The sequence below is a fragment of the Tursiops truncatus genome, chromosome 1, assembly GCF_011762595.2.
Source record: "Tursiops truncatus isolate mTurTru1 chromosome 1, mTurTru1.mat.Y, whole genome shotgun sequence".
In the NCBI taxonomy this organism is placed as follows: Eukaryota; Metazoa; Chordata; class Mammalia; order Artiodactyla; family Delphinidae; genus Tursiops; species Tursiops truncatus.
The window spans coordinates 105,872,042-105,884,082 of NC_047034.1; the positions used below are offsets into that span (position 1 = coordinate 105,872,042).

General features: G+C 36.4%; 2 protein-coding genes across 2 annotated transcripts in view; one reads left to right on the forward strand and one right to left on the reverse strand.

Annotated features, from left to right (window-relative positions):
• The window catches only part of GTF2B (general transcription factor IIB), a 27,196-nt gene continuing 15,155 nt past the window's right edge, over nt 1-12,041 (forward strand). Inside the window, exons 1-2 of the mRNA XM_004326545.4 lie at nt 1-157; nt 4,179-4,285. Coding sequence (XP_004326593.1) covers nt 141-157; nt 4,179-4,285 — 124 coding nt within the window. The 5' untranslated portion in view covers nt 1-140. The remainder of the gene's footprint in view (nt 158-4,178; nt 4,286-12,041) is intronic.
• Nucleotides 7,683-12,041, reverse strand: part of PKN2 (protein kinase N2) — a 171,422-nt gene continuing 167,063 nt past the window's right edge. The window contains exon 23 of the mRNA XM_019919811.3: nt 7,683-7,978. Coding sequence (XP_019775370.2) covers nt 7,952-7,978 — 27 coding nt within the window. The 3' untranslated portion in view covers nt 7,683-7,951. The remainder of the gene's footprint in view (nt 7,979-12,041) is intronic.

Genomic DNA, 12,041 nt, shown 5'->3' on the forward strand with positions numbered 1-12,041 from the left:
GACCCGTAGCCGCGCCCTATTACGACTGCGTGGGCGACTCGCCTATAAAAGCCAGTCTCGCAGCGTTTCTCCGTCACAATCGCTTCCTGTTTGCGGTTCGTCCGTCGTCCTTGGTGGCTGGAATTGCAGTGGCCGTGAAGATGGCGTCTACCAGCCGGTAAGTACGTCCAGCCGAGCTTGGGCAGCTGAGGGGCGGGCGGCGAGTGCGGGGGCTTGCAAGGTGGCCGCCGGCACTTCGGCGTCGGGCGAAACGCCGCGGAGGTGCGGGGAGAGGCGGCAGGACCGGCCGGCCGCCCCGGACAAAGGCACTCCCAGAGGCAGGGCTGACAGGGGTGTCGCAGCGGGTACCGAACCGCCGGCATTTCTCCGCCAGCGTCCTAGGCCGTTTTCTCACCCAGGCACCACCGTGTGAAGGCTCATGTACCCCCAGCCCCTGGCCTCGCGTCTTTTACGGATATTTCACCCGTCCTTTTTTTCTTGTTAATTTTTTCTACGCTTGGTTTTCCATCTGTGGCTCAACAAGCCCGAGGGTCCGTGAATCCTCCTCTCTAAAGGGAAAGGGTTAATTTTTGGCCCCTATTGATCTGACAAGCCAGAAAGTTAGGGACGTCAGCATTGGTAAGGCTGAGAGAAACTGATTGCCATCCCCGAGGCCTTTTGAAGTGGAAGCTAGGGCATTTCTGAAGAGTTGATAAGTTCTCTTCTAAGAGATTTCATTACAGATGTCGTCTGCATACTCTTGAAGAAGATCTTGCCTGCAGAAAATTATGTATGCTGGGTAGTCACTCTTTAATATTATATTTTAAAAATGTGATGTACCCATATCTACAGGAAGTGCATACAGTGCCGTTAGAGACAGCCTTTAATCCTGTGACGTGAAAAATGTTTGCAGACCCTAATTATATCTCTCATGACCACCATGAGGTATATGTTAGGATTTTTGCGTAAGTGTAAACTGAGTCATGCCAATGTTGACTTATCCAAGGTTAGTGTTAGAACAGAGTGTAGAGTCTCATATCTATTTCCTGTTGTCACACTTGGCCTCTAGTTAACTCATGTATTAAAAGTATCAAATTAACTTCTGTAGCTTCTGGAAGGCAAGGTAGCTCTGGCATAATTTTTCTGAGCTTGTTATCATCTCTGGAATTGAATTCGCGATGAAAGCCATTATCACAAAATAGTAAGCTGGAGAAATCCAGGCCCTTTCTGGTAAACTACCAAGGCTTACTGCTTTATGTTACTGTATTTTTAAAAGGTTGGGGGAGGAGGCAGCCTTAGCTAAAACTACTTGGACACAGCTCTTAAAGCCAGGGACACTTGTTCACTTGTTACTGAATTAGTAAACACTTGTTTGCTAATTCAGTGTTTGAATGCTCAGTCATTCTAACTGGGTGTGGCTCTGCCAGGTAAGGCTTCCTTGTAGGTAAATGGAGAAATAGCTTCCCAAACCACTTATCTATGACTTGTATTCTCTCATGGCAGTAGATCTGAAAGGTAAACGTGGTCATATTTGGGCTAAGCTTTTGTATATAATAGAACAGGAAATGGTATTTGTAAGAAATGTTGTAATAGTTAAATATAGTAAATTCACTTGATAGATTCTTTACCAAAAGAATACATTTCCTTTGTGTGCCTTTATTCTCTTCATTAAAAAAATCTTTGAAATATTTCTTTGAAGTAAATTTTTTCTAGGCATGTCCAGCTCTTAAATGTATGTCATTGCTGTCCATCTGTTGAGTTTTTCTACCAGTGAGAACAAAGGTAAATGTTAGTATTTCTGTCCTTAGCTTTTTTCCCCCTGAGGAAGATGTACAGTGACTAGGCTATGAAACTGCTTGGTGTTTTCACAGAGAAGAACACAAATGTTGTGACTTAAAATCTAAACTCCACCACTTACTAGTTCTGTGATTTTAGGAAAATCGTTTTCTGAGCATAATCTTTAAAATGGAGGTAATGCTTAATTTTCAGAATTGCTAATGAAGATTAATAATATATGTATAGTACTAGACACATAGTAGGCACCTAATACATGATAGCTATAAAGTGAAGTTTGGCATTATGTGGCTTCTTAGGCAGCCTGAGTTATTTTAATCTCAGTGGTGGTGGTTTACTCCATTCCTTCCCTCTTGTTTCTCTCCCTTACTTCCCCACCACCCCACTCTTGTGCTTCTTCTTTTGTATTACCCTTGTGGGTAATTTCATTAAAATTGACTGCTTGAGCACAGTTTCATTTTATTTTGGATAGGTAATACAGGCAAATCATAGAAAAGCAAGAAGAAAAGTGAAAAGCAGTTCCTTCTTTCCCTAGCTCCTAGCCATCTAATTCTCCAAAGCAGTCATTATAACCAGTTTCTTGGTGTTTTCATAGTGATTCTGTGGTTTCACAAACATATGCATATAGTCCTAACCTCTCTTCTTTGAAAAAGTAGTCTAATATAAACACTGTGTGCTACCTTGCTTTTTACCTTTTTTGTGAAATTAGCACACACAAGTGTACAGTTCAATTACAAAGTGAGCACATACACATAGTTACCACCCAGGTCTAGAAATCAAATACCACTAGCACCCTGGAAGCCTCCTTTATGCCCTCAGTCATTACCCCTTCCCAAACGTAACCACATCCTGACTTCTAACACCATAGGTTTGTTTTGCCTGATTTAAACTTTATATATAAATGTATATGTATTTCTCTGTGTCTGGTTTCTTTTATCAGCATTTTGAGATTTATTCATGTTACTGCATATAATTGTAGTTCATACTTTTTTTCAGTTTTCTGTAAAATCCCCACCTTACTCTTTTCACTTAGGATATCTTTGAGATGTTTCCGTATCATTTTTATATACATATACACGCACACAATAGTATGTCTCCTTATTAATAGTATGAAATATATCAGTCCTTGGTATGCTGTGTGCCGCATGGCTGCCCATTTTATGCATTTGTAATTACTGTTACTTTACTAACATTTTCCTTTATTTTTACATGGTTTTCTTTAATAATTTATACTAATTTCTTAATGTTTTATTTGTCATAATTTATTAAAATATTTTTCTAGTAGAAATTTATGGAATAAATGTGAATATAAAACAAATCTCCATTCCCTCTTTCCATAGTGAAAAGATCCAAGATGTGTTCTGGTTAATCTGAATATATAAATTTTGGGAATATGGATTACTTTATCATTTTTTCTGTGGGTATCACCTATGTTGAAAGTTAACATTCTGAACTGTTTGCTACTTTGAGAAACTTTATCCAAAACCACAGATACCTATTTACATACTTTAAGAATGCTTGATGTTGTCTTTTATGTGTATATTTGTGGTGGTCATAACATAACCTTGTTCTGTATTAACTTCAGGTGAACTTTTAAAAAGGGCTTATTTTCAGTGATACCAGACATTTGTGATTGTAAGGCCACACCCACAGAAATAATTACTAAATCTATGTTAAATATCTTTGATGCTTTTTAGAACTGATTCTGTTAGGTTATTTAAGGCTGATGTGTCTTCCCCAGACTGCCTTATTTTCAAAATAAATTAATCAAACAAATTGCTAATATCACAGATAGATTAAAAAGTAGATCTTGAAACAATTTCTTGAGGGCTCACAAACTTAGTTCTGGTCTAAATGAAATCATCAGGTCCTAGCCACCTCTACCACCCTCATTTGTATACCTTTTAGGTTCAGTGTACTATTCTAAGTGTATTACTAAGGTATGCAGCACGTAGAAAACAAAGACTTGAAATTCATTATCTGACCATAGAAATAAGTGGCAAGGGTCACAAACCCAGATGGTTATGTGTAAATGTTGCACCGTTATTATGGTAGCTAGTCATTTCTATGTTAATCAAGGTTTATAAACATTTTAGTAGCCTACATGTTAAAAGAAAAAAAACACTTGTTTTCCATTTAAGTTTTTAAAGCCTTCCATTCTGCAAACCAATAACTGTTCTTACAAAAAACAATTCCAATTGTATCTGTTAATACTAGCTAGGATTTAAAGTAACCTAACCTAGGATTTTTACTTTGAGAATTTAGCTTAAATGTATTATAAATGTAAATGTATTATAAATTTATTGGAAAAATGTTCAAAATCCTCCTCTTTTTCCCCCCAAAAGATTAGTACTTTGTTGCATGTTGGTTAGGAGGCTATTTAAAAAAAATTTTTTTTCATTTAGTTTGGATGCTCTTCCAAGAGTCACATGTCCAAATCATCCAGATGCGATCTTAGTGGAGGACTACAGAGCTGGTGATATGATCTGTCCTGAATGTGGCCTGGTTGTAGGTGAGCAGTTACTATGGTTTTAAATGAAATCACTATTTGGGGCATTTTGTTTTTGTGTATTTTCCAAACTCTCTTTTAATGAATACATTCTGACTTTTTCCCCCTACAGGTAATTCATATTTATTGTAAAACAAAAATAATTAGAAAAAAGGAAATAAGTAAGAGTGAAATCAGAGACACCATATTTTATTGTCTGTACAAACGCATATATTTCATAATGTGGGGTAGGAGGGAACATCTAAAATTGAGATAGCTGATCCAGAAGAAAAGGCCCTTAGTCCTTTGTCTCCTGTATCCGTAGTCTTAAACATTAGCACTCTTGTGCATATGAAATAATGAATAAATGTAATCTAACTTTTGCGACTTTTGTATATTTAAATATGATTTATTTTAGAGTAATAAAGGTAGATAAGCATGATTTATTTTGGAGTAATAAAGGTATATCTTTATAAAGGTACTGAGTGTCATCCAAGGCCTTTTAGTCATCAAAAATGATTTAATTTTCATTTGCTCATACAGAATGATTTGTTTATGAATTTCTAGTGTGAAATTGTTAGTGTCAATACTTCTTAAAATATCACTTTTATTTCTACTTTCTCACTAATCTAGATATGTAGCATAACTTTAGGATAGGGATAGTCTGTTCAAAAATTTTCTTATGGTGGGGTTGCCGCCAGCACCTGAGAAAAGGAGTCCTACTTGAAGTTTGAAATACTCAAGGTTGAAACTGCTAGTAGGATTGTGGGAAGTATAACAGAAACATGGGTGGGGATATACTGTGGAAGTGTCTTGCTTGGAGGACATCTGTAATATTCATGCAAATAGACTGCTTGCCTCAGACCTCCAGTGGGAGTTTTAAGTCATACAGAGTTGTTAATAGGAATCGGAATCCATTTGCAATTATATTCTGCTCAGTAAGCAGTATTAACAGTTAATATACTTATATGCTAGGCACTGTTCTAAGTGACTTACATATTCACTCAGTTTATCCTTGGAGACACTTGTGAGGTGTCTTCATTTTAGAGGTGCAGAAACGGGAGTTTAAGTAGTCTGGCGGTCTAGCTCCACTGCCTGCATGGGAGCCAAATTTCTATCCTGCCGTTGTCTTTTGTAATAAAATGAGTTCAATCTGAGATTGGCAAACTGTGACCTATCACCTGTTGTTATATGGTGTGTGTGCTGAGAATGACTTTTATGTTTTTTAATTTTGAAAAAAATGAGAATAATTTTGGGAACACATGAAAATATTATCAAATTCAAACTTCAGTACACATAAATAAAGTTTTATTGGAACATAGCCACACTCATTTGTTTATATATTGTCTATGGCTGCTTTCATGTTACAGTAGCGGAATCTAGTGGTTGCAACAGAAACCATATGTGGTGCTCTCATCACATCACACTGCTGCTTAGGGCACTACAAATCCCAGTGAAGCAGTTATAAACCCACAGCATTTTTGAGTGCCAGGCATATCTCCATACTGAAACATTTTATTTATTTATTTTGTTACCATTGCATACCCATCATGTCAAAATGAGAAAAAAAGCTGAACTCTGAATGTCATGCTTTTAAGGCACAGTGGAGCGTAGGTTGTTACTGAATTAGGTGGCAAAGCATTGTGTTCATTATGCAGTGATACTGTAGATGTGCCAGAAGAATACAACAGACGTTGACATTACCAGACTAAGCACTTATCACAATACTACTAACTCAGGAAAACAATGGTCAGAAAATTTAGAAAATATATAGTGGAATATCTCATCACAGCAGAATTTCTTCACAAAAATAAAAGAATAAAAATAAGTCAGTTTGGCCTCTTGACCTGGAAAGCCTAAAATATTTACTTTGGCCCTTTAAAGAAAAGGTTTGCTGACCCCTAAGTTAAATGAGAGCATTCTGTCTCTTCCAAAGTATTAAGATTGAACTGATAATATGTAAGAGTGAGACAGAGACAGAAGACTGAAGATAATTTCAGATTCTTGGCTCTCCTAACTTCTGTAGCCACTTAAAAAGAAGTAGTGCAAAAATACTGCATTATATTTCCAGTCTTTCCATCAGCTTCACTTCCACTTTGACTAGCAAGATAGTTGGGTAAATAAAATTAAGCAACTGGAGAAGGAAGATATAATTCTCAAGGCTTACCTGCTTTTTTGTGCTTGGAATCCTTAATTTTTAGTTGCATTTTTCTGTTATATCAAACCAAGGGAAGTTAATTTTCTTTTAGTTTTGCTTTATTATTAGTCTTGAACAGCATCAAAACTACTATTTTTCAATCTAACTAAACCTACTAGGCTAAATTTTAAGACCTGAAAACTTAAAAATATAATCTGATTAAACTTCTCTATATATAGAAATACCTGTTTATGATACTGTTTTTTTTGATGTAAAATATAACAAACACTTGATTTAAAATATACAGTAGCCTTATTCACAGATATTGTGGTTAAATGTGTAATATGATGTCCTGCAAGTGAAGAATCTATTCCATGACTAGACAAGGGGAGGCAGGCAAGAGTCTGCTAAAAAAGTTCTGTTTTGCTAGGGATATCATCAGTCAAATTATGTTGAGAATAGTTTAATTGATCATGATATTCCATGGGTCTGAATTTTAAAAATAACATATACATACATACATACCCACACAAATGTATATCATTGTCATATATCAATAATAAATTTAGATTTGCATCATCTTGCTGGTTTAAAGGCATATGCTTTGTTGCCAGCTCAATTCAACCTTTATCTCTAATACTATGGAAATGGGGAAGAAATTAAGCTGGACAAATATTCTGCAGTCCATTGAGGGCATAAAATTTGTGGCTTCTTTCATGTTTGAGATATTGATGTTCATGGAGATTTATATCTAGACAACATCATCATGTGTTTCCTAATAAATAATCTTGGTGTACATAGTTTGATTGTACTTGCCATGAAATTTTACATTGTCTGAAAGTTTTTATATTATATTTATTGAATAAGCATTTTGAATAGCTTTCTGTTTAAATAATCACCAGACAACCTTAGAAACAAACTCTTTTAGAATTGTTTTTGGACCACTCTGTACTTACTTAATATTTAATATGTTCTTGAAACTTAAAGCAGCCTGTTGTCACTAACTCCCCTTAATTTTAAACCCAAGACTAGATACTGCTCAACTGTTACCTTCAGAGCCATATATTATCCCTCTCAACTGAGTTATCAAGTAGGAGAGCCCATTACTATTATCTTTTTAAATGAAATCAATACAAAAAATGTTTTATATAATATACCTTTTTTCTAGTCTCTAATAACACCTTTCTCACTGTCCTTCAAACCTTCATTGGTAGACTCCTTGAGGCCCACCACTCAGTCTTAAAACCAGTGCCATGTGTTTTAGGACTTTCTTAAAGCAACATTGTACTTTCAGGAACCAATTTCTGTTTCAGTAACATGACAGATCACCTCAAAATTCAGTGGCTTATAACAACCATTTCATTTTGCTCATAATTTTATTGGTCATTAATTTGGGAAGGATTCATCTGGGCCATTGTTTCGGCACTGGCTAGACCTGGAGGATCCACTTCCATAACGGCATCTTCATCTGCATCTTGATGCCTTTCTGTTCCTTGACCTCCCCACAGAGGTTTGCCATCCTCTAAAGCTTCTCCATAGTTGTGTTAGAGTAGTCATATTTCATACATGGTGGTTGGTTTCTACGAGAAATATCCCAGGAGCAAGTGTTTTCAGCGAGAACGGAAGCTGGACTCAAGTAGTTAAGGGCTATGCCTTGGAACAGGGTCACTTCTGCATTCTATTAGTCAAAGCAGCCCTAGAACCCACCTAGATTGGAAGGGGAGGAGAAATAGCCCCACCTCAATGTGAGGGTGACAAGGTCATGTTGCAGAAGAACATGTGGATGGGAAATATTATTGCTGCCATCTTTGGAAAATACAATTTGTTACATGTTTGATGTCCTGTTTAATTTTTCCCCAGTATTTAAATGGTTGTGTAGTATTTAGTCTCTCAGGTAATTTAGGTTGTTTCCAATTTTTTGTAGCTGTTTGTAGTACTACTTATAACATGTAATAGTTTAATTGACTTTCCTCTTGTATTTGAATTATAAGATTGTTATTTTAGACGTATGAAGTATTATGATTTGTCATTGGATATCTCATCAGTGACCCTTAAGATATTGGTAGTGATCTCTAAAATAGGGCCAATTTTTAAAGCAAAGCTTTGTCATTTCTACCGTGTTGGCTGTAACAGCACTGTGTGGGTTTTTTCCCCCAAATCCTGTGTGATTATGACATTTTAAAAGTTGAGCACTAGGTGGCAGTATAATCATATTTAGATTATCACTTTGTTCATAAGTTTGACCTTGTATATTGTTTGGGCATGATTTATAGGCTGCAAAGTGTAAGGTTAGTAAGCTGTCGTAACAGCTATTAAAACATGAAATTGGTTATCAAGACTTTTATAAATTAGGATTTCACAATGAGGTGTTGTTTAGAACTAGTGGTATCATTTCTACTTAAAGCCACTTTTTGTGTAGCATTTAAAATGGAATTCTTCCATTGATTTTAAAAGTAATATAAGGAGGGCTTCCCTGGTGGCGCAGTGGTTGAGAGTCCGCCTGCCGATGCAGGGGACATGGGTTCGTGCCTCGGTCCAGGAAGATCCTACATCCCGCAGAGCAGCTGGGCCCGTGAGCCATGGCCACTGGGCCTGCGCGTCCAGAGCCTGTGCTCCGCAACGGGAGAGGCCACAACAGTGAGAGCCCCGCGTACCGCAAGAAAAAAAAAAGTAATATAAGGAAAATACCGGAAAATAGATGAATTTGAAAGAGAAAAATGAGTCGATTTGACCTTCCCCTCCTAAGTTCATTCTGGATATTGTTTATACTAGTGAATCTGAGACATGAACGTGAATGTACATTAAGAATCAGCTGAGAAATGTTTTAAAAGATTCCAGGCCCCACTTCCAGAAACCCTAGCTCAGGTCATACATTGGTAACATGTTAAGAAACACAGATCTATCCTGTAAACTTTATAATTTGGCATATTCTTTGTGATCTCTGTACAGTTAGGCTTCTCATCTTTGCTTTCATATTTCCCATGTCTCCAGACCTAGACTGCAAATTCCTATAAGACAGATATCTGTGTGTGTCCATAGTTCCTAGGGTAACTAGGAGTCAATGGCCCTGGAGTCTAGACTTGACTCTACTACTTAATAAGTTATGTAACTAAGGTTAAGTTACATAATTTCTCCAAGCTTAACTTTCTTTATGTGTAAAATAAGTACACCCCCCCCCCCCCCAAAAGGACATGTACCATACATCTCAGATTTGTTAGGAATTGTTAAGAATAAAATGAGATAATGTATAAAATACATAGTATAATTTTAGTATGAGATTTCAGTGAAACGTATTTTAGGGATATAAGTACTCCTTTTTTCTTAACCTTGTAGAAAAAAAGGGTGATTCCAAATCTGAGATGCCATTCTTCCTAGCAAGTCAATTGCAAAATGTGTTTTAGTGATTGTTATGGGTCTGGCATATTTAATGCTGCAATTGTAGTATTTTAAACATTATCGGATTACCATCTTTAAATTTGCATTAGCAGTGTTTCCTAAAGGAAAATATTCAGCTTTAGTTTACTATAGCCAAGTTATATTTTAAAATTAAGGAATATTTGTATTCACTTTCAAATTCTTGCTTTGTCGTCTCTTGTAAGCCCTCAGACACAGCCTTTTTTACCTAATTCAGAAATCTTTAATTTAGATGCTACTTTCTCTTAAGCATCAGAGAACCACTAATTTTACTTGGGTAACACAACCACTCTGAGGTAGTTTTTTGATTTTAAAGAAAGGGAAACTGAGGCTTGTAGTGTTTGGGTAATTAGCTCAAGATTCTACACCTAGTAAGTGACACAGCCACTTAAATCCAGATTTATTGGACTTGAAAAGCCTTTGGTCTTTGTACTGCTTGTTTCCATTAAACACTGTGCTGGTCAAGGAGAGTGATAGAAAGATGAGGTGCTATAACCAAGCTCTGGACCAATTCTTTGTCTACTGTGTGGAAAGGAGGAAGGTAAATTAAAACAACAAAGAGTGGTAAAAGTTCTATTACAGATCTTCCAAGTTTGGTGAGAACACGTAGGAAGGAAGTGGTGACTTCCTAGGGAAATTACTGTTGAATTTACATTGAAAACATGATCATTAGAATGAGTAAGGGTTTATGGAGGGAAAGTCATTCCAGGTAGAGGGGAAAAGAAACATGTGCCATAAGATGGAGGCCTGAAAGTATCAATATTAGTATGTGAAGGACTAAATGTATTGTGACTAAGTTAAGATGCATCTTCTACCAGAGCCAGGGCTCCTTAGCTTAGATGATGCTGCTGCTGCTGCTGCTGCTTGCTGCAGACCTGCCCGTATTTCAGGAAAAGCAAGGTCTGTTCACATATTCAAGGATGGAACTTATAATGTATTTTCCTTTACAAACTGTTTTCCTAATGGTAGTTACACTGTTGACTTGTACAGGGTTTTTTTTGTTTTTATTGTTTTTTAATGGTCTAAACATGGATAAAATAGGATTTTATGGGCTGGTCTGGGAAATTAACCATGATATGGTTTGTTTCTAGTGGATAATTCATTTTGGGTTGGTACCCAGTTTACATTGTGGGAACATAAACTGATTTAGAGACTGACTATATTATAAATAGTATTTCTTTATAAAATATCTCTTGATCAAAGTTCCCTTCAAAATTATCTTTAATGCAAGATTTCTGATAAGAATGTGTAGTAACCCTAGACTAAAAATCAGGATTCTTTGAAATGTGAGAAGGAATGGTAGGAAGGGTTAGGTGACTGAGGAAGGTGTGGAAACTAATGATGCATTTCATTTTCAGCATTAGATTTAACAAATACAGTGTGTTGGCTTAAACAGTTTCCCAGAGCACCTTGATTTTTTTTAATTAAAAAATTCAGTGCTTTGGATTTATCCATCTTGAATAATAATACATTTTGATTATTGAAGTTTTTGACTTAGCACATTTTGAAAACTTTTGCAGTTTTAAACTAAATGGTTTTAGATAAATCTAGCCTATGAAAACAAGTAGCTTGGGGGATATTGTTCTAAGACTTCTGAATTCTCTACCAAAGGTGGTATGCCAAAATGCTTACAAGATGGCAGAAAGAATTGAAATTCTGGGCAGTTCCTCTTAATATTCCCTTTTTAAAAATTCCTTTATTGGGACTTCCCTGGTGGCATGGTGGATAAGACTCCACACTCCCAATGCAGGGGGCCTGGGTTCAATCCCTGGTCAGGGAACTAGATCCCACATGCATGTCACAACTAAGAGTTCAAATGCCACAACTAAGGAGCCTGCCTGCTGCAACTAAGACCCCATGCAACCAAATAAATAAATAAATATTTTTTAAAAAATTTCTTTATTAATTTACAATAATAAACAGAAAACAAAAATATCCTGAGTCTAGGTCAGGTTGGAAAGTCAGATTATCTTCAGTATTGGCTTCCTGGCTGCTTTTGATATGTTGCAGTTTTCCCCTTTGTTAAAATTGCTACCTTAAGCCATTATGATTTTAATATTGTACTACAGAATATCTTTGGTTGTATTTACCATTTATAGCTTGCCTGGTAAGAAGGTTAAATGTCTGTTTAATTTGTCTTTGTGTACTGTTTCCTTTATACTATCAAGCAAAGTACCTTGTTTCTACAGGACATCCTTTCTTATCTCTCTCCCCTGCTCCGGCATTATT